The sequence below is a fragment of the Pempheris klunzingeri genome, chromosome 20 (assembly GCF_042242105.1).
Source record: "Pempheris klunzingeri isolate RE-2024b chromosome 20, fPemKlu1.hap1, whole genome shotgun sequence".
Lineage (NCBI taxonomy): Eukaryota > Metazoa > Chordata > Actinopteri > Acropomatiformes > Pempheridae > Pempheris > Pempheris klunzingeri.
Window position 1 is genome coordinate 13,200,340 of NC_092031.1, and position 21,931 is coordinate 13,222,270.

Sequence of the window (21,931 nt, forward strand, 5' to 3'; positions counted from 1 at the left end):
CCACTTGGGTTGGAATAAAGAGATAATTAACTCATCATCAGCCCTTCAAATTCTGTAACACTGGAGGATGTAACAGGGTGATGGGCTCACCAATAGTGACACAACTTTACAGAACCGGAAATCAAAACTCAGTGGGGTCAGACTTTATGGATTAACAGCCATCAAAACTTGTGACACATTTTGTCCTAACAAGCTAAATTATTACTACAGCTAGACCATGATGAAATGTGTGTATGTGTGTGTGTGTGTGTGTGTGTGTGTGTGCGCGCGTCTCTATACAGTGACAACATAGTTTAAATTAAATATCAGCTGACTGCATCACGCTACAGATTTAGGTGTGACATGTTTCATTGATAAAAGCTGGTCAGTGAACCAGACTGCTACCAGAGTCAACATGGTTTCTAATGATGCTGCCGCACAGGTTCACTCACCTCATCGTGGATGTGAAGTTATAACTAAATATCCTCCGACTGAAAACACCGCTGAACACTCGTCCTGCTGTTGTAGACATCTCGGACAACTGGTCATCTTAGGATTCACCACGTTAGGTCAAAGAAACTACTGAGGGTTCCTTATCAAACACTCCTTGGTGAGGTCATGTAACACACTGCTGTGCAACCTCGAATTCCTCCCGGTGTCTCCGTTGAACTCCGGTTTGAACAGTTCCACTAAAATGTGGAGGAGAGCCTGACAACACCTCACAGAGTTTGTCATGCTATTTAATCAAAGATGTTATTATTACTATATTAATGACATACAGAGAAGATTGAAAGTCGTTTTGTTTTATTGGTCAGATTAGCTTATATGTGGGTTTGACATAATAACCTCCTCTAAAGATAGTTTTAGTAGCCGTTCCGGTGCTTTCGATCATATCACCTGATCTTTATTAACAGAAAGGGTTTGTCCGGTCGTCATGTGAATATAGATGTTTAATTTTCTATTTTCTCCTTGCTCTCAATTGATCAAGGCAGAGGTGAAGGCTGCTGTTGCCAAAGTCAAGAACTCACTTCGAACCACAGTTTCATCCCATGTTGTGGCTTAAGAAGCCAAGTAATTTCTGTCCTTAGTACTAGTTTCTTTATATTTTTATACAGTAACAAGTAATTGTGTGCTTCAGTGGTGCGAGGGTCTTTGAAGCGGTCAACCCCGTCGACCAATCACAAAGCAAAGAGAGAAATCCGTCCAATCACGCTTCACCTGGGCGACATCTCTTCCGGGTTGAGTTCCCATGCTTGTTGTGTGCTTTCCATCCAGAATACCTCACGTTTTTCACCGTTCAAGTAAGTAAATGAGTCAAGAACAATGTGATAAAGGAAACGTCCATGATTACATTTTAGGTTATTGCATCTTTATCTGTCGGACGTCGGAACAACGGTACCCAGCGGAACTTTTGTGTTTTTGACTTTAAAAACGGTCTTTCCAGTGAAATCGTGCACATTCCTTAACTCATTAATGTCCATATGGACGTCAGGTCATCAGCAATAGTAGGAAAACGTTGGGCTAGGGGTAGATGTTTGGGAATAAAGAGGTTTTCGGCAATTAGACGTGTAGTCAGTTGTACTTGGGGTCAGTATGTTCTTCGTCACAGTAGATGAAATAAGCAAAAACACTCTTCCTCCTCAGCTGCTAAGGCTAATCGTCTGTCTGTTTAAGTTTACACTGCTCTTTAGTAACATGCATGTTGTTGTTTGCAGGAGTAAATCTTATCTCATGGCCAAAGACACTTTGAAACCGGACACAAATCCTAAAAAGAAGAAGTTAAGTTCAAAATCCAGCAAGGCTCACGCAGAAGACATTATGGACACTAAAGTAAAAAAGAAAAGAAGAAAGGTGGAGGTAGAGGTGAGTAGCACAGTCCCTTGTACGTGTACCTGTTTTAGATGTCACAGCCTGAAACTGCTCAAACAATAATGGATGTTTATTTAATTCAGGAGGCTCCAGTGCAGACTCCTCAGGTGACAGTAACAGCAGATGGTAAAAAACAGAAAAAGGAAAAGAAACGCAAAAAGACACAAATGACAGAGGAAACACAGAAGACGATGCAAATGGAGGTAAGATTGGTGTCTTGTTTCCTTTCAAATGTGCGCATAAGTTTATGGACAGACTGCTGATCTGTGCTGCTCCATCCAGGAAACTCTTTACTAGTGCTGCTATAGTAAGCTCTATATCAGAAACAAGGTGTTAAATATACTTAAAACTACAATTTAGATATTAGTGAGGGCTTAATTCTTACAGTTGAGTTTTTTTTTTTAAATTGCTGTATTCATCTAAATCACATAAATGATCTGATGTTACAGAGGCGTCTAGGAGGCGTCATGAATGTCTTAAAAGGCTGAAACAGTTGAAGACTCTTTGTAAAAACAATTTATCCAAAATTTCCAATTATTGGTACACACAAACCTTAAATAATTGATTCAACATTAATGCTTCCAGAGCAGCCGGATTACTTGCTTTTATAATGTCCATTGAAAACAGCTGTCTTTACATTAACGGCACAGATATGCTGCTATCTATTATCTGTGTGACCTGCTGCATGCAGCTGGTATTTATTTGAGGGGAGTGTGACAGTTTGTGGAAGGATGTTAGAGCTTAGATGTGTGGACTGTGCTGGTCTGTTGCATGTTGCATGGCTGCATGTGGTCACAGCTGGTACATAGATGGATTTTCCTGAGGCTGACCTGTGCAGCTTGACACACCTGCTCTTCTCCTGGAGAAAAAGCCTCAGTTTATCCTGAAAGGTCTCCCCAAGGAAGCTGTAGATGAGCGGGTTCAGGCAGCTGTTAGAAAAGGCCGCCAGCCTGACAGCATGACCCATGAGGGGGAAGTCCTGCCACAGTGTGCTGCCGTCTGTGTCACTTCTTAGAAGGTGGACACTTAGAAAGACATTCTCCGGGAGCCAGCAGAGGAAGAAGACTAACACAGCTGCTGAGATCATCCGCAGAGCTTTCTGCCTGCGAGGCCTCTGCTGTGGGCTGTCTTGCTCCCTGTGGCTCTGCTGGAGCACCTGTGCTATCCTCCAGTAGCACAGTCCCAAAATGCAGAAAGGTAGCAAGAAACCCAGCATCACCTCCAGCCACTGAATCTGCATCACATTGGCGAAGCAGAAGTGGAGTTCTCCAGCGTGCTGCCTCTGAGCAATGGCAAAAGGAAGCACGGTGAGCAGGGATGAGGACACCCAGATAAGGCAGCAGTTGAGGCGTGCGCGTGGCATGCTGCGACCCATGAAGCCAGTCAGTGCGACAAACCGGTCGAAGCTCATCCAGGTTAGGAAGAAAACGCTGCTGTACTTGTTGACCTGCTGGAAAAGGTTCATGAAGGTGCAGAGGCCGGGTTTGTCATAGTAGCCCTGCTTCAGGTTGAACACCTCGATCAGGGAGTCAGCCACAAGGGCAAGGTCAGCCACAGCCAGGTTCACAAAGTAGAGGTCCGGGGCTGTCAAACGGCCCCTGTGGTCCAGGTTGATCACTAAGATGAGGATGTTCCCAATGAAGCCGACGGGGAACAGGAATATAGTGTAGAGGCTGGAGAGGACGAGGCTAATTATATAATGCTGATGGCTCTCTGAATCTGCCTGCAGGACTGCCGGTGTGTCATTTAGCTGAGCAGTGAAGTTACACATTGGTGATGACTCTGTAGTCCATGTACGTAGTAATGTCCATACTGCACGTTTGTGTTGATCTGGTGTTAGCAGAGGCTAACAATCAAGTTGCTATAGTTATTAGATTTCCAAGGGTTTTTAGCCCCTGTGGAGTCCATGGTGCCATCCACTTTATGCACTGTGGTCTTCTTTGATGTTTAGTGGTGGTGATGCCCACTCTTTTTCTGGACAGAGAGGAGAAGTGCAGTAAGTCAACAGTCTGTTTTCACCTTCTCATGACTTAGATTTAGTGTGAATGAAAAGACTCGAGTCAAAAGTTCTGTGCACATTACTAATGAATGGCAGTGAATTTGGCACTGAATATACTGTACGTTAGACGATGATTAAAGGATCATTTAAATAACTTGATATGTAAATGATTATGCCCACCCTTTCAAAATATTACATATCTATGCTCTTCAAGATCATCTTACAAGATAAGTTACAAAACTATACAGTTTATCATGATCTTATAGTTGTGCTGCAGCTGTTTATCTCTAAAATATGTCAGATTTCTTGCAGTTCCATCTAGTTCAGAGTGAAGATTAGGAAAAGAAGAAGGAAAAAAGAATGCTATAATGTAAAGATGCATCTTTTGAGACTTATAGTTCATTATGAGGATAACAAATTGCAGAAGTGGTGCGCCCTGGTAGTCTGGGAGGTAAAGGTGCCAACCATAAACTGAGCGGGGACCTTGACTTCATATTAGTCATGTTTTCTCTCTCTCTCTATCTCTCTCTTCATTTCCAGACATCTCTTTCCTGTCATCTATCTATTTAAGGCATAAAATGCCTCAAATTGCTTTACGAACTATAATATTTGTTATGCTACAGTTGCTTTAGAACAACTGTTGGCCAAATAAATCATGCAATAGACAGATACAGCAAGAAAAGTATATGACGCTATATGTCAGTCAGCTTTGACTAATTCATTTGGGATACATAGTTTGACATGAATATAAAATAGCTTAAACGTACCTGCATTGCAGTCCTTGTGATAATCCCTGTCCTTATGGTGGAGACACTGTAAGCAGGTGTACATCCAGAGGAACGTTGTGGTACCACCCACCACTCACGGCAAGAAACACACAATGCAGGCAAACACACACATACAAAATCGTATCTTTTCCAGCCTAGCATGAAAAGATGGTATAGTTTCACATCAGTTTATCAGCAGTGCAGTAATCAGTCATGATGAACATTACCTGTGTATTTTTATTTGGACTTATTTTATTGCATAAATAATCGTGTCAAGTTGGGACATGGAGGCAATTGGCATGGAAGTGTGAGCACGACTGTGTTTGTAGAATGTTAAAATATATAAATATGGGAGTCAGGGGACTTTATGGAGACAGACAGGACCATATTTACAGAAAACAAGATGAAGGGCAGCCGAGGATAGTCTCACTTCATCTGCTCTGGTTTCTCACACTGTAAAACACAGAAAAAGCACCTTTTGTTTCTGTTTTGGTTGAAAGGCACCTGTTTTGACGAGTAATGTAGATCTTAATGCTGCAATGCATCGCTTTCTGCATGTGATGATTGTCTGATATGTGCCTATATGTAACTTATAAGTGTCACCACTATTATTTTACAATGAGAATCAGATCTGATGCCATTATTTTATGCAATCTGGCCCCTGTGTAACTTTTTCCTACCAGTCCCTGGTTTTCTGGCACCGGTGTCCATCAGTTTCTTGAAACAAGTCGGAAAATTCACAAAGTGTCACTTGTCTGGCTTGTTTTGGTTTTTTCACAGCTTTGAAAGTAATGACATGAAGGATATTGACACTGTTGGCCTTAACTTGAAATCTGACTTTTACTTTCCTCGACTAAATATTTCCTATGTGGCATTCTGGGAATTACAGAGGTTTTTCCAGGGCATTTTGTCTAAATGGGCTTCTGTGCAGATCATGTTAATGCAAATGGAGTCTGTTTTCCAAGAAGAGAGGTGTGTCCAAGAGCAGGTTTTAAAGACATAAAATACAAAAACTACTGACAGGGAGTCCGTTTTTAATTGTCTTATTCATAGTGATGTATAACAACTATATAAACATATTGGCCATGAAGTAAAAATAAGGACTGTACCAACGTGTTGCATAATTCTGAACATGTACAGCAAAACATACATTTTGTCTCAAATAAAAATGTACAAAATAGTTTCACAAACCTTCAGTTACTGGAGACACTAAAAAAGAGAATGCATCAATATAAAAAACATCTACATTGTCATTTCAGAGACAATGAAATAAAAAGCATTTTAAAAGTTAGATTAAGAAAATGTTGAATACATCAGATCTGAAAAGTCTTCAGAGGCATCAGAAGGGATCTGTTCTCATAGATGAGTTTTTGTCCTCTATGACTCAATGTCCTGCAGGGTGTCTGTGATCTCGATGTGGGGAGCTATGATGTTTCTGTTTGGCTGCGTGCGCCCTGGGCTTCGGCAGCAGTCCCTCAGCTGCCTAAACACTCCGTGGAGACTCTCTCGACATGGCCTGTGCATGAGCAGCACGAGCAGCAGGCCGGCACTGCTCCCTGAGAACAATACAAACTCGGCAACGCTCAGAAACGCTCGCTCGTGATGGCTCAGCCCCTCCCGCTCTAGTTGTGCTCCTCTCACCAGCGCCACGCCATAGAAGAGCTGGCAGAAAAACATGACCACGGTGACCGCCAGGAACACAGGACCCTCCTCAGAGCCAGAGAGAAAACGTCCTTTAGATTTCCACTGCCGTACGCAGCCACATATCAGAAGCCCCAGCTGGAGGATGTAGGGAATCAAAAAAAGCAGACACAACCTAGCAGCTGCATACGAAACACCAGCGCGGACTGGATCCATAAAACAATTGGCCGTTTCTTGCAGACCATCTCTGGGTCCACGAAGCCCAGCCAGCAGCAGAGATATCAAGACAGAAATCAGGATCACCAGAGCCGCACAGATCCCAGGCCTCCTCAGCAGGGCGTGAGATGGCGGATCCATGGTTAGGACGTAAGCCATGAGCACCAAGAGCAGCAGGCCGCACAGAGAGGCCGTGTTGATGGTGAAGGAGAGAGCCGCACAGCTCAAACCTGTGGTCCATAGGTAGTGAGGTTTGTAGGCCACAGTGTGGAGAGAGAGGAGCAGGAGCAGCAGCTGGAGCACACAGAAGGCCCAGAGCAGGCAGTCGAGCCAGGCCAGCCGTCTTTGAGCTCTGTAGGTCTGGATGAAGCTGTAGAACAGGAAGCAGCCTGCGATGAAGCCCAGCCCAGCCAAGAAACTGTAGACATAGTTTGCTCTGGAGGTTATGTCTTGGGCTGCAATTAGGTCTAACTGAGAGATAGAGGAGATTGTAGATGTGAAGGTATCCACAATGGTGGAGTTGTTGTTCATGATGGCTGAACTGCCGGAAAACGGAGGTGTGGTGCTCCTCTCAGTGATGAACAAATCCTGGCTTTGATTAGACTGGAAATGAAAAGAGAAAACACCCACTGATGAAATCGTTTTCTCTTCAGCATCATTGAATACTAGTGAAGCTAAGCTCAGATCATTTGTATCCTAGTATTTATCAGCTGGTGTCAGTAAATCAGCTGCTCTTTTAGTACACAAAAACAAGTGCAAATACATTAAGAGCTGTGTGTGTGTGTGTATATATATATATATATATATATATATATATACACACACACACACACACACTACTCACAAAAAGTTAGGGATATTCGACTTTCAGGTGAAATTTATGGAAAATGGAAAAAGTTAATGCGACAGTGATATTATATCATGAAAGTAGGGCATTTAAGTAGAAGCATGCAATGGTAGTTTCTTCATTTTGAACAATTTATTGAAAGAAAATCTAACAGTGGTAGGTATACCACAACAAAAAAATCAGTGCCTCAATAAATTGGGATGTGGCCAAAGGACGTCCACTCCTCTCCTTTCTGTGACTCTTCCAGTCTCTGTATCTCTGTTGCAACCTCCTGATGACACTCTGTGACCCTCTAAGCTCAGTGAACACCTCCGTCTGAGGACTTCCTGTTTGAAGCCTCCAGTGTTGAGGTGCTGCTGATCAACTGTTAGGTGTCGTCTTGGTCTCATGATGTCAGAATGTGAACAGCATGATGAGGAGGACTGTTTAAATACCAATTCTAACTGAAGCAGGAAATGTATTGGTGGATTCAGGGATCAAACCTGTTGTGAATTTTGTTGTTAAGCTTCTTGTTAGAGAACAGCAACTTGTGCAAAAAGTAGTGAAACACTGAACAGTTGGACATGTGCATTCAAAGGTTTAGAGAAGGTCACATTAAGTTCACCTGGAAAGGTTAGAATGCATTTTAGGTTCATCCTGAAATTTCACAGCCGAATATCCCTAACTTTTAGTGAGTAGTGTATGTATAAGAGTGTGTGTGTGTGTGTGTGGGCTGCCACAAACGATTATTTTGATAGTCGACTAATCACCGATTATTTTTTTGATTAGTCTACTAATCGATCATACGTAAATTGAATGTAAAACATACAGCTTATCGCACCAGCATGAAGCTGCTCTTATATAACCATCATTAGTTTTCAGCTTGAAGTGTTTAAGGTATATGCTAACTAAAAATAAAGACAATTAAGATGATATTTCATTAAACCTTTAATGAAATATGCTTGTCGTTAAACACTTGTTTAACTGTGTAGCATAAAGTGCAAACAGCTGAGTAAAATAAGGAAAAGGCACTTGCCTAAACAACGCAAAAATAAATACTTCAGGTTTATTTTTTAGGTTTTTTTCTTTCCTTTGTCTGTGGCATCAAACACAGCAACAATGAGGTAGGCACCTGTAACTAAGGAATTATTAAAGTTTTGGTCTCACTGACTCAAATATAACAAAAGTGCATTTTGTGCTCAGTGCTCACAACTGTATTCAACTTTACTACACTCTGACTCTATATCATCCCAAACTGCACAAGGCTCTTGTTCATAGCCAGGAAAGTTAGCAGTTCTACATGTCTTGGAGAAAGGCTTGCTCTCTTTTGAGAGCAGATGTTCCCTGCTGCAGAGAAAATCCACTCCGATGGGGTGGAGGTTGCAGGGATGCACAGAAAAGATTTAGCTAGCTTTGACAGTGTGGGGAAACGCCCCTCATTTTCACTCCACCATTTCAGTGGATCCTCCTTTTTAGGGAGTGAGGCCTCTCCAAAGTACAGCCGAACTTCATTTATCACAACTTGGATCTTTCTGTCCTCCTCAGATTTTCCATCCTCATTTTCACTCAAACAGTCTGTGTCAGACTGAAGAAGGGTTTCCAGAGCACTCTTTCTACATGAACCATTGGCCCTCTGCAGTTGTGCATCCTGTGTCCCAGTCGTTTTTGCTTCTTTGACAGCAAGCACTTCAATACTCCCCTGCAGTCTGATGCCTTCTTCCGGAGTCAAAAACTTCAGCTTTCTGTATCTTGGGTCCAAGGCAGCTGCAAGAAGAACTGGATTTTCTTTGTCTCCTGAGATAGTGCAAATACTCCCCATCTCTGTGTTATCCCTTTTTCTGCACTGGAAATGAAGGATTTTCCTGAGCTTGTCTCAAATTGGCTTTGGTGTACAGCCCGTGTCAGCCCTTTGACCACCTGTGGAAGACCTGAAATGGTTGTGTACTGCTATCCACTAAGGTAAACAGTAGCAGTCTCAAAAGGTGCCAACCCTTGCTTCAATTCTCCAAGCAGCTCCCACTGCTCTGGCTTCAGGTCGAAGTAGTTTCCCCCTTGGAGTTACCTCGGGATCTCACAGAGTGGCAGTGAGAGGCCAGCGCTGTTCAAGGAGTCTTTCAATCATGTGGAATGTACTGTTCCATCTTGTACTGACATCCTGGATCAGTGCATTTTGCTTAACATTCATTTGCTCCTGTTTCATCTTTAACTTTGTACTAGCCAGCTCGCTTCTCTTAAAGTGCTCCACTAGCTGCCTAGCAGCACCTAGTGCTCTGCTGATGGTGGTTTCTTTGAGAGCAGTGTTGACTGTGAGCTGGAGTGCGTGTCCAGCACAGCGGATAGAGGCCAATCCATGTTTTTCTTCAAGCAGTCGCATTGCTGCCACCATATTGGAACCACTGTCATGAACTACTGCTTTTATTTTGGTGGGCAAGATGTCAAACTTTGCTAAAACCTCTTCCATCCATGTCATTTTATTTGCACCAGTATGCCTCTCCTCAAGAGGCATGGTGGAAAGGTTGAAGGTCTTCATCTTCCAATCTTCATTCAGGAAATGGCAAGACACACCAAGGTAAGCCTCTGTTGCACGACTGGTCCACACATCAGCAGTCAGTGTGAGGAAACTGTTGACGCCCCTGAGGGTCTCCTTTACCTTAAAGACATGATGTGGAAGAATAGTAAGCATTATGAAGAAAATTATATACAGTATTTTTTTTCATTATTAACAATATTTGTCAGTTTATGCATCAAGCTTTTAATTTATGTGTCAATTCAATAATTCAGTTATCATATACAGTTAAGTAGGTTAAATAATAAACATTCAACATATGTCAAAGAAAACAAAATTGAGAGAGAGAGAGAGAGATCTATGATCTTTTAATTCTTATGTCTTTGAATGTTGCCTGTTTATTAAATCATTTATTGAGAGAGAGAGAGACTGACCTTCTCAAAGGTTGAGAATGATATTTCTTCTCCATCAATGTGGTGAAGTGAGATCTGCCTGGTAGGTAGTTGTGATGATAATCCGGGTTGATCATCTCTTTAAACCCTTCATCGTCCACCATGGACAGGGGTCTCATGTCCGTCTCCAACATGCTCAGTATGGACTCAGTCAGGACATTTGCTTGCTGGCTTTGTAACACTGAAGAAGAACGGACTCTTTCAGCACTGAAACATAACGTTAGAAAACATTAGCGTCACCACATTTCCTATTCAAACACATCACTGTTGTAACGTTACACAAAACATATGAAATATGTGCGCTAAGGGCTAATGTTACCGTTTACAGCTGTATGAGTAAGTAGTAAGTTAGCTCTCTGTTTACGCTAATATTAGCAGTTAACTAGCCAGTTATCTTACCGAGACCACGGTCCCTCTTCATCGTTGTCACGAGCCACGACGTGCTTCCTTTTCAGGTGCTCGTGCATCGCAGTTGTGCTGCCGTGGAAGACAACTTCTGTCTTGCAGATATTTGCATTGCACACTTTTCTCTTTTGTTTTCTTAAAATGCTCCCACACTTTTGAACTCCGTTGCCGCCGGGTAGCCAAGTCCCAGAGCCCGTCTGGTATAACTTCAGGGGACATCACGGCTGCCCCCGATTACCACTACTGCTCATGTGTGTCAAGGACCGAAAGGCAGAGGCAGCGGTGGAAGGTGCCGCAGCAGTTTTGAGAGAGAACCAAAGATTTAAAAAAAAAAAAAAAAAAAACAAGCGACGCGTTTTTAATTAGTTGTCGACGATTTTAATAGTCGACTAATCGTGGCAGCCCTAATGTGTATATGTATGTATATGTATATATATGTGTGTGTGTGTGTATGTATATATATATGTGTGTGTGTGTGTGTGTGTGTGTGTGTGTGTATGTATATATATATGTATGTGTGTATATATGTGTGTGTGTGTGTGTGTGTGTATATATATGTATATGTGTGTGCGTATATATGTATGTATATACACACACACACACATATATATACACACACACACACACACACACTCACACTAAATTTAATAAGTGTTTCCTTTCTAAAATCTTTTCTAAGACCACATTGTCTGTTGGCTGGTCTTTGTCTGCTCCCCTTTGAGGAACTGCCTGCTCAGTAAACACACGTTTCCACTTACCATTTTCGCTTCCATCACCCGCTCGTCTTCTGTTTTGTATCCACCAGCCCAATGCTGCTGATTGACTCAAAGCTCAGAAAATGATGCTCGATGCATGGACACGATCGCTCGCTGTGAAGGGCTTTTATATACTTATGTGGCCAATACGCTGCCAGCATACTTTCAAAATGACTTCGTGGCCATGTGATCAAAATCTTTTCCTCCCCTCCCTCTTTTTTTCCTTTTCCATCGCCGTGCAGACTGAGGTTCGTTAAATCAGAGAGCATACTGTGTCCCTTGTTTCAGTTCCCTTGAGAGTTAAACACAGCCTCTAGGTTGTGCCGTTATAGAGCAAAGTTTAAGTCTGTTAAGTTCTGCAGAAAACATTTCATTTCCTTTTTCTCTTTTATTATCTTGTCTCATGTATGATTTGGCAAATAGCTGACTTAACAGGCGGTTATTTTTAACACTGCAAGCGTGTGGTAAGTGTGAGTGCCTCGAATGCAACACTGAAGGGATGTTGCGCACCACAGTGAACTTCACCACACAGAATAAATGATTGTGATGCTGACCTCTTTCGTGTTCTTTTTTTCCGAAAGAAGACAGGCAACTTCTCTCATTTAAGGTGTTTTAATATTTGTAAGAATAAAACATAAGCATGGCCATGGACTCAGTCTGTTCTCGGAAAACCACAGTCAGCAAGCTGTTAGTCTGTAGCCAACAGATAGCAGAGTGAGCCCCAGGCTCTGTATGATGCATCAATTTGTACATTCAGATATTGTGGATAGAATTGTGATTTGTTTTGACTTGGTGGGGGAGACCATGGTTTAGACTTAGCCCTCCCTTGTTGGTGCACAGGCTGGTCCCAGCCTCTTGGCATCACGACCTCCAACCCAGTTAAGCCGAACCTGGAAAAAATACCCTCCCTACTCTAGTCTCATGCATGATCATCTTTCAGTGCAACCTGTCCCTATTGTGTCTATCTTGTCTAACTTCTACGATAGTGGCACTCAGAGAGAGCATCTCTTGTCCTTGGAGCTCCCTTATATGGAGTTGTTAGTGTGGTGCATGTAAGCTGTGTGCCCTCTTGCCCGACTTCTCTTTGCTCTCATGTGTCTAACCCTTCAGAACCTGGGGTCAGTGCTTGTATCGTGAGTAATAATACGATCTCCACACATCATAAGGCACTTGGAAATAGTAACTCTAAATCATACTATTATACTATACTATTATATACTATATTTCCCACACCTCATAAGGCTGTAGGTACAGGAAACGTCCCTTTTGAGCTGCAGCGCAACAGGATGTGATCCAAACCCAAAACGTGCATTTAGCTTTCATTGTCTTTATGCTGCACAGTAACAAAATGCCCTATTTATTTTTCAGTCAGAAGGAATTTGAGACACAGAACTGACCCAGAAAACTGAAATACTGAAAATTTGCAGGAAATGTTTACTAATGTACACAAAAAAATCAAACAATAGTTCTAACATTTTCCTTATCGTTCAATCACAGTTGGTGGGAGTTATGAAGAAGAAGTTTGAATGACTTTACACAAACACAGAAAGTGATAAGGGTCTACAAGGGGAAGGTCTGTTATTGTAGATAACTCTCATGAGCCTTTGTTTTGCTCTGACAGATTTCAGATCCACCCCGTCGCCCAGAGGGGACGCATGAGCTGGAGGGAGAGGAGGACTTGAGCCCCGAGGAGAAGCGGGTCCTGGAGAGGAAGATGAAGAAGATTCTGAAGAAGGAGGAGAAGAAGAGGCTTAAAGCTGAGGGAGAGACCTTAAAGAAAACAGAAGCATCTGGACCCACGGCCCCTCAGCAGGCCTTAGATTATCTCACCTGGTAAGAGCCCCTCTGGACCTCCTGCCTATGATGTCATCAGGTCTTACATAAGATATCTCGGCCTCTACTGGTTTCATGTTGGCAATTTTCTCTAATCTGCCTCCTGTGAAGCAGATTAGAGAAATTAGAGATTAGATTACATATCTCTGTGACAGAGCATCACGAGATCACTGGAGTGCCCCTTCAAGGTGTTTCTGGTATTTTGTCTTGTCTTGTGTATATGGGCCAAAAAGGCAACCCAGAATGATAATAACATACAACAAACTGTGGTTTCAAAAATAATGTCCTTTCTTATAACTCCTCATAATTTCCGATGTTCAGTGTCTGCTTTTTTCAATAGTGAACTGATGTAATACTGCAGCCCACCTACACAACTCACACTGCACTTGTCTTTGCAGCTGGGCTGAAAACCGTACAGAGTGGAAGTTCCAGAAAACCAGGCAGACGTGGTTACTGCAGCACATGTTTGACTCCGAAAAGGTGAAACTAACCCACTTGATGGTGGGGGATTTTTTTTTAACAGCTGCGGTTTAGAGTGAGGGAGGTGCTGACCCCTGTGCTGTGTCTTCCTGTTTGATTAGTTTGTGAGTTACACCAACTTTCTATTCTCCATTCAAAAAGTATAATGACACATTTGTAAGACATTACTAAATATTTATAATATGGTTGAATAAGAATACAAGTAAATAAATAGGTAAATAAATAATGATTATTAAATATCTATTTAATAATAAATAAGATAGAGAGAATAAAATAAGATAAATAGCCGTTGTTCCTATCATACAGAGTCTTTTGGCTTCTGTTCAACATAAAAAGTCCATTACCAGTGTAGCTAATAAAGAAAACATTTCAAAGAACCAAGGGGTTTTTCAATTTGCATAATCAAATAAAGTCTGACCTTATTGGCTTTATATACTCAATCCAGTTTTCCCAAATACTGTTGAATTTGTCTAGTTCTAGTTTGGTAGAGTGCACCACCCTTTCCATCATATATATATCATGTACAACATCAATCCAGTCCTTTTTTTTTACTTGCAATCAGCATTATTCTAAACATGTATTTATCTTGTAAGTCTTACATTTAATATCCCCAAGTACAATACTTCAAATGCAAGTGGAAGTTTTACCTTCAATATTGTGTCCATACATTTCCAGATTCCAGATGAGAAGTTCTCAGTGCTGCTCGAGTACCTGGAGGGGCTTTGTGGAGGAGCCAGAGACACCACAGTGCAGAAGGCCAAAGCCCTGGTAGAAGAGTCAGGACAGGCTCCAGAGGACAGAGATGTCCAGCAGAGGGCGCACAGAGCCAGAGAAGTCATCCAGCTGCTCTCCTGAGACCACCACACATCACAGAAAGACAAAGACTGAGACATGGTCGTTTATCAGCGGACTGGTTTCTTGTCCTGATCTCAAGCTCAGACTACTAGTAGTTTTATAATTTGTTTTTTTGGAATGATGCTTTTGGGAAAGGATGCATTTTGATTACATTACCAGTATTGATCACATTTTTTACATTTAAATGTCTAGTTTTCTTTTTCTTCTCCGTTTCTCAACTTTACTTTTGTGCATTGTTGCCAGGTGGTAATTAATGACTCATCGTTAATGATTTCATGAAATATAAAATCTTACAAGTTAATTTTTATTACAATTCCACAGTAGCTGGTTTTTACTATGTAATGTAAAGAATTCAGAGGACAAAGTCCAGTTTCTCAGTAATGGACAGGTGAAGAGAGATGAACCAGAAAGCTGAGAGACTGCTGGAGTTAAAAGTCTCAGGAATGTTTGTTGTTGAGACATGTTTGTGCTTGTCAAAGCCCATAATAACTTTCTCATCCACTCAGACAACAAGCATGATAAAAGTATTTTAGCTTTACAGCTAACTTGTCACAATAACTCCTTCCAGCCTAGTAGTTCATGTTCCATAAATGTGTGTTTGAGATCTGCGTTTATCCACTAATTCACATCTCCTGTATACCCTGACAGATGTACAGCAGGTTTACTGTAGGAGCAGCTGCAGGATCACAGATGAATGTAGGACTCCTGCTCTGCAAAGGCACTTCGACTTTCAATTCAGGTTACAGGCTTTTCAGGAAGGAAACTGAGTCTCTATGTGAGATTATTTATAGTCTATAAAGGGGTGAAGGCTGGTGACATCACTTCTTGGATTTATAAAAAAGCAAAATATACTGTGTCAAAACATGCACGCATGCCTATCTGTTAATTTTTTTTTCACTTCTGCCTTTTGGCCTGACACGTGAAAAATATCGTGGTTAGAAATCCAGCATTTATGTTTTCTGATCCGACTACCTTTGGTGCACAACTTAACATTGGAAAGGGGAAAATTATGGTTTGAGAACAAGTCCTCACCTGTAAGTTTTTTTGGGAGTAAATTTTCTGTTGTAATATTTGGAAATGTCACACACATTTTGAGAAATGGATACGTTCAACTTTTCATCCCATCTTAAAAATGAAAAACATCTTATGTTCCCTTAAAAAACATTTTTATTTCTCAATATGTTGCATGTAAACAGAATTTGATTAATTAACAACATGATCCTTTCTGAGGAAAGCCCTGGAGAGAGCCAGATGAGTGTTGTAAGTCCTTCAAAACAAAACAAAAAAAAGGTCTGCAGAAGTTTGGAACCCAGAAATGAGTTCAGTTCAAGGAGTCACTTGTTTAAATTAACCAAAAGGTTAAAAAGGTGCTGCCACCAGTGATGCAGTACCGTCCAGCGAGTGTCTGCATCGTTCACACTGACCAATAACATCTTCAAACCCAGAGTTGGGTGCTTTCACTTGAAGTTGTGCTGCTCTGGGAGCTTTTCACTGCAACTCAAAAAGACTGTTGTCTCCCCTTAGGTGCTGATCCTTAACTGCTGTACTCACTGTTCCTTTTGCTTCATCTGCAACATATAGAAATAATGCACATAACAATTACACATTGTGTAAAACTTGGATGAGTGAAGACGGACGAGGTGAGTTCACTCACTTTGCTTTGAATCAAAAGGAATATTGTGTTGAGTGAGGAGTGCACGCAGTCTTTCAATCTCTTCTCTCTGCTTTTGGAAATCCTGAAAGTATATTAAGAGAATAAAAAGTATTGATTACACATTTTGATCAGTAGTGTAATAATATGCATTTTTTTGTAGGCTATTATTTGGAAAAGTAAATAAGTATACACACCTCTGTACATTTCTGTAAAGAGTTGTGTGTTTCTGAATCGGCTGCAACTTCTGGCACTTTTATTTTCACTTTTTGGCTCTTTAGGAAACCAGCATCCTCAAAGATATCTCTTAACAGATTATTGTAGCCCTGCAGCAAACAAATGTGTTAGTGGACAAGACCATGAGATGAATAATAAAAACGCTAAATAAGTACCTTTTAAAAGGCTTAAGCTTTGAAATGTAATTCACTGTAGCGCAAATGGGACAACGGACTACATGTCTGTGAATCACTTGCCTATACACTTCATCATTTTGAAAGTGTTCAAGCCAGTCGTCCCATTTTATCGGTCAGCCGAACTGGTCTTTACCTGATCAGTGATGAGATCTTCATACCGGGCCTGCTCCGCTTCATCCCATTCCCTTTGCAGCTTCTTGCTCAGTGACGGGTACACTTAAAGAGAGCGTACAAGCTATAAGAAATCACTATTAAAACTGACTTACTGCAAACTTGTGCTGTAAGATTTTGTCTTACCTAAAAGAGAATGAGGATGGCAAACAAGTGGAGTCTCGAAGGTTAACGAGTACACACAAGTACTTGGCTCCGACACTTGAGCGAGCTTGCTGCTTTCACTGCAGGCAAGAATCACCTACAGAAACATTTTACACAAGTTTTCCAGTGTTCATGCTGCGGCTTTCATCTCGACATTGATGGGTTGAACATTTGGGTTGATGTTTTGATTGCAGAGTTTTCTGACTGTTAAATGTTGAGTATGGACTTGCAATTAACACAGACATTGAAAAAATAAAAGAGAACAGAATATGTTAAAACATTTTAAACCCCACTAACCTTTGTTTCCCTGTTTCTGGTTCCACAAGCATCCCCGTCCCTCATCCACATGCCCGTGAAAGTGTTGTTTACTATTTCCCATTCCTGCCAGATCCTGTTAGAAACACACAAAAATCTGCTCTTAAAAACCCAGAGCTTATTGACAATTATGTGTTTATATTTGCAATACAGGTAACTGTAGGTAATGTAAGGTAACTGCATCTTACCCCAGTATCCCACTGTAGGCATTCCATCTAAATGACTGTTCGTGTTGGGTGAGGTTGTGAAATGGACAAAATTCATATTTATACCTGCAAAATGAACACACATACCCCGTTATGTTTTTTGCAGATACTCTGATGTATGAATCCTAACAATCAGACAACTGTATGAAACAGATCATTGTAGAGAGACAGCCAGATGGGAATCATGCTGACATGACATGATTTAAATACTTACGTTGACTCTGTGAAACTGAAGCACTTTCCAGCAAGCCGATGAAGATGTGCGGGGCCTTTAGGAACACATTAGTATTTATATCATGAATGAATGAGGGGAATCTCTTGCCAATTTTCGATCAGCATCAAGTGGTTGGAAATGCCAACACTTGCCAACATTGTTTTTCTTTTTTCCTTTTCAAATCTATATTGAAAAACAGTTGACCATATGAATAGTGCAGACTTTAAACATATTATTAGAAACACTTTAGGCTTTAAATTACGTCAAGGTATTTTACCAGACACTGGAGATGGGGTCACTTTAGGTTGCAGTCTGCTTCCCTGAGCCAGAAAAGGGTTGTTCAACCTTAAGACACAGAAAACCAGTCAGGAAGGAGCTAATGTCAACAAGGTGGTCACTGTGGAAAACGTGTCTTTGTTGAACGTACCCGAATGTGTTTGGCTCCTCTACTATCTTCATTTTACCGGCGAGTCCATGGTTTACTGAGTAGAAAAAAGTCACACAACTCAAATCAATTAGCTAACACCGGCTACCACTGCACATACACACCACAGAACAATGTGGCGCATCTGGTGTGATACACGCTGCACTTACTGAAAAGCGACACACAGACCATCCACAGCCTTGATAAATGAAGTATCCCGTTAGGCAAACAGTGCATGGCTGATTTTTTTAGCGACTAAAATGTGTCCCTGGGTCGCTTTTTCAGCTTCATTCCCTGTTTTGTTGGTGCGTCATATGACGGGTCACGTGACAAAAAAACAGCAGCGAGCATGCGCAGTTTACTTCACGGACCACGACGTGCTGTCCACGACACAAAGTAGCCAAAGACAACTAAACTGTTGAATTATGTAAAAAGCCGTGCAGATTGATTGTATTAGTTGTATTTTGATATTGTGTTCCAACTTATAAGTGTTGTAGGCGTAGACTGAATACGGAACGTTTACTTTTATCGAGATAAATTGTGGAGACATGCTGGTGTCTGGGGTAGCTTGCTAGCTAATGTCAGAGTGAAGCACGTAAACAGATGCTGGTTATCCTTCATGCAGGCTGTAATCTGGCAGTAGCTAACTAGCTGTCCACTGGTGGCAACATGGGCCGAAAGAAACAGGGCAAGTTCGTGCGCCCTGACAACAAGGGCAAAGATAAGAGGCATAAAATGAAGGGGAAATCCTTAGAGGTCTTTACAGAGGAAATGCACACTGCTTTTGAAGGTAATAATGCACTTACTGTTTCTAGTCCAAAAATAACTTCAAACTGCCAAATATCTTACGTGTGTGCTACAGTGTTTAATACAGTACAATAGTTCTCCTGTCTCAAACGCTAAATTATATATTCTAGAAAGGACAAATGTACCAAAAGTAGATGTACAAGATTTCTTTGATATTCATGTATTTTAGTACATTGACCATAAAGCCATGATGTGCTACTGTCTTCTAAGTATAATTTGATAATAAAATTAATGTTGATTGAAATATATAGGCACTCCACCTCTGATAACTGAATGTAATATATAGTAAGTAAATAGTAATTAATTGGTTGCTGGTCACAGTGTTGTTGAGGAAGATGTACCTTGTATCGGCATCATAATGTTCGTTTTGTCCTCTCTGTTTCACAGCAAGCCTTCACCTAGAGGAGGGAGCAGAGGCCCCTCTGGTGAAACTGCCTTGTCCGCTCGCCATGTGGGAGTTGGGTCACTGTGATCCCAAACGTTGCACTGGTAGAAAGTTGGTACGCAAGGGCTTCGTACGCAACCTGCGCCTCAATCAGAGATTTAACGGACTCATACTGAGTCCAATGGGCACAAAGTATGTGACGCCAGCAGACAGGTGTGTAGAGTTGTTTCCTCCATAAAGCACCCAGTGTAATTACTGCTGTTACTACTATTATAACACATAATCATAATTCACAAGACAAGCCGAAAGCTGCTGCATGTAACAGTTCATGTAGTCATTGTTCTCTAGATTGATCAGTTAATAATATAATATTTGAGATGAAAAGCTTTGTGTCTCATTAGTAGCAAAAGAAATGAAACGAAGATAGCAAGACAATTTTAGTATTTTTAAAGCTGTTGGCCCAACCAGCAAAAGTTCAATTTATTACTTTTATTTTATAGCAGACTTGTTTGAATTTTCTTCAATGAATCTTTGATTGTGATGAAATGATAACGAAACACTGTGTAATTAGAAAATAACGTCTTTGTGTGCACAGAGAGATTGTGGCTCAATGTGGAGTAGCAGTGATCGATTGCTCCTGGGCCAAACTGGAGGAGACTCCCTTCAATAAGATGGTGGGAACTCACCCCAGGTTACTGCCGTACCTCATAGCTGCAAACCCCGTCAACTACGGCAAGCCTTGCAAGCTGTCTTGTGTTGAGGCTTTTGCTGCTACGTTCTGCATTGTAGGTGAGACTTTAGTTTTAATTATTCAGGCATTATGTACCTCTTTGTCCTTCTGACTGCTGTTTGTATCCAAATGGAAGTTATGGAAACTGTAACATACTGTATCTGATTTTGCAGGTTTTGAAGAACTGGCAATGCTCTTGTTGAATAAATTCAAGTGGGGGACGACGTTCCTGGATCTCAATAAAGTTTTGCTGGAACGTTATGCTGCATGCCAGTCAGAGAAAGAGCTGCTCTCTGTAGAAAAGGATTTTCTCACATCAAAACCAGAGGAGGAGGAGTTTGGTAAAATGGGGGACAAACAAACTGGGGTCGATTCCAGCATTTTTCCTACATATTTGTGTAGCGGAGGTGGTCAGGTCATTTGGGTTTTAGTCCCACATCTGTCTTTATTTTCGTGTTGGTTTGGCTTTATGTACATGTCAGATAGTTCATTATTAAACTTGATTGTGTTGAAAGCTTTCCTTTTTAAAATGGCACAATCACGGGAGAATGAATTTAAGGGAAACTGGACTAAAATATAATACATTAATTCTCTTTCATACTTGTTCCAGCACTGTGTATTTTTTTCTATGGCTCATCACTGCTAAATTATTATTTGGGAAACACTGGTCTCATACTCCTTTTTTGGACATGGATATCCCAAAACATAGTTAACTATTAAGGCCTTTAAGGTCTATGGATTACTCATTAGCGATATAATTAATGGTCACTAAGTTAAGTTATCTAACCCATAACATTAAGCAACTTTGTCCAAAAAGGTCAAACAGTGAGGTGAATGTTCCTTCCATTGTTTCCTAAACTTTAATCAATAATCAAATGGTATAGAAGTTCGCCTGATTTTGATTGACTTCATTCTATTTGAATGGCTGAATAAATTGTATATGTGGGCAGTGATTCAGATGTCTGGAATCAGGATAATTGTTTCCAGCATCTCTGGAAAATTACCCCATATGCAGAGAAGGATGCATTTTGTTGCAGAGTTATGACCTCTTTTGCAGAGGCAATATTCTTCCTAAGGAAAGCTAATCATGAATCTCATCCACAGATCCATTTGATGTTAACTCAGGAGTAGCATGTGGGAATCTCAACAGACGTCAGTGGTAAGCATTTACCGTTGCTCATGAGGGTATTTAGTTAATTTTCCAGTAATTTTACTGCTGACTGTTGGTCATTTTTTTAATCAGCATTTTTTTTAGCTTGTTTTCCCAGTATTACGTAGCTTTATGTAACTTTTAAATTTACAATGGAAAGTGACCTGTCAGCTAAAATTCAAGAATCAAGCCAATATTGCTTAGAAAGATATTCTCAAAAACCTAGTATGTTTTCCTTGGAAATGGTTGCTAAATTAATCATACTCATTTCTGTATTTAGTGCACCTCTAGATGATGATTCCGGTGAGGGTACGGACACCTCTGAGGATGATGAAGAGGAAGATGAAAAGACAGAAAGTGATGATGAGCCCGTCTCCCATCATCATGATGAAGAGGAAAAGAATGATTCAAAGCCGTCACAATAAAGCTAATTTCATCTAAAGGATTATTTTACTACAAGGACTGGCAAAACCGTATTAACTCTCATGACTCATACATACACTGAAGTCTATTTGGGACTGTCCGACTTTGTACAAATAACTAAAAAATAAATAATAATAAATTATACAATAATGTATGTTTTTCAAAGTAAACAAAATAAATGAATATTTGCAACCACTATTAAATTTCAGGTGTGATCACAGTTTTAGTTTGACACATGGTTTGGTGGATAAAAACATGCTGCGTGTTGTGTTAAGTTTAGTTCAAATTGTGTAAAAGACCTGTAGATAAACCTCG

General features: G+C 40.9%; 3 protein-coding genes and 1 pseudogene across 4 annotated transcripts; 2 read left to right on the forward strand and 2 right to left on the reverse strand.

Annotated features, from left to right (window-relative positions):
- Positions 1–1,229: 1,229 nt before the first annotated feature.
- Positions 1,230–14,896, forward strand: LOC139219933 (uncharacterized protein C7orf50 homolog). 2 transcript variants are annotated; one of them, XM_070851945.1, is made up of 6 exons: positions 1,230–1,280; positions 1,695–1,842; positions 1,932–2,051; positions 13,037–13,248; positions 13,647–13,728; positions 14,404–14,896. In XM_070851945.1, exons 2-6 carry the CDS (start codon positions 1,711–1,713, stop codon positions 14,581–14,583), a joined length of 726 nt encoding a protein of 241 aa, XP_070708046.1. In that variant the 5' UTR covers positions 1,230–1,280; positions 1,695–1,710; the 3' UTR covers positions 14,584–14,896. The 2 variants fall into 2 exon arrangements, with proteins under 2 accessions (XP_070708046.1, XP_070708047.1); XM_070851946.1 differs by having other exon boundaries at positions 1,233–1,280; positions 1,698–1,842.
- LOC139220110 (G-protein coupled estrogen receptor 1-like) lies at positions 2,444–3,619 on the reverse strand (annotated as a pseudogene).
- An 844-nt stretch (positions 14,897–15,740) lies between the features above and the next one.
- Positions 15,741–18,412, reverse strand: gnptg (N-acetylglucosamine-1-phosphate transferase subunit gamma). Its single transcript, XM_070851843.1, has 11 exons — positions 18,292–18,412; positions 18,125–18,179; positions 17,975–18,042; positions 17,698–17,752; positions 17,466–17,549; positions 17,260–17,353; positions 16,945–17,059; positions 16,781–16,863; positions 16,432–16,560; positions 16,238–16,319; positions 15,741–16,151 (listed from the first exon to the last, which is right to left on the reverse strand). Exons 1-11 carry the CDS (start codon positions 18,356–18,358, stop codon positions 16,072–16,074), a joined length of 912 nt encoding a protein of 303 aa, XP_070707944.1. The 5' UTR covers positions 18,359–18,412; the 3' UTR covers positions 15,741–16,071.
- A 71-nt stretch (positions 18,413–18,483) lies between these two features.
- tsr3 (TSR3 ribosome maturation factor) lies at positions 18,484–21,801 on the forward strand. The gene is made up of 6 exons (XM_070851756.1): positions 18,484–18,911; positions 19,316–19,526; positions 19,909–20,102; positions 20,217–20,384; positions 21,148–21,202; positions 21,474–21,801. The coding sequence occupies exons 1-6, from the start codon at positions 18,791–18,793 to the stop codon at positions 21,616–21,618; spliced, it is 894 nt and encodes a 297-aa protein (XP_070707857.1). The 5' UTR covers positions 18,484–18,790; the 3' UTR covers positions 21,619–21,801.
- The last annotated feature ends 130 nt before the right edge of the window (positions 21,802–21,931 follow it).

What these genes read in the sequence shown, in the direction of transcription:
- LOC139219933 (XM_070851945.1), top strand. Translation starts at nt 1,711, where the DNA reads ATGGCCAAAGACACTTTGAAACCGGACACAAATCCTAAAAAGAAGAAG. An exon ending in GAAGAAAGGTGGAGGTAGAG is followed by an intron (nt 1,843 to 1,931) that starts GTGAGTAGCACA and finishes TATTTAATTCAG; the next exon opens with GAGGCTCCAGTGCAGACTCC. An exon ending in AGAAGACGATGCAAATGGAG is followed by an intron (nt 2,052 to 13,036) that starts GTAAGATTGGTG and finishes TTGCTCTGACAG; the next exon opens with ATTTCAGATCCACCCCGTCG.
- gnptg (XM_070851843.1), bottom strand. Translation starts at nt 18,358, where the DNA reads ATGCACTGTTTGCCTAACGGGATACTTCATTTATCAAGGCTGTGGATG. An exon ending in GGTCTGTGTGTCGCTTTTCA is followed by an intron (nt 18,180 to 18,291) that starts GTAAGTGCAGCG and finishes TTTTCTACTCAG; the next exon opens with TAAACCATGGACTCGCCGGT. An exon ending in CCAGAAACAGGGAAACAAAG is followed by an intron (nt 17,060 to 17,259) that starts GTTAGTGGGGTT and finishes ATGTTTCTGTAG; the next exon opens with GTGATTCTTGCCTGCAGTGA.
- tsr3 (XM_070851756.1), top strand. Translation starts at nt 18,791, where the DNA reads ATGGGCCGAAAGAAACAGGGCAAGTTCGTGCGCCCTGACAACAAGGGC. An exon ending in TATGTGACGCCAGCAGACAG is followed by an intron (nt 19,527 to 19,908) that starts GTGTGTAGAGTT and finishes TTGTGTGCACAG; the next exon opens with AGAGATTGTGGCTCAATGTG. An exon ending in AATCTCAACAGACGTCAGTG is followed by an intron (nt 21,203 to 21,473) that starts GTAAGCATTTAC and finishes TTCTGTATTTAG; the next exon opens with TGCACCTCTAGATGATGATT.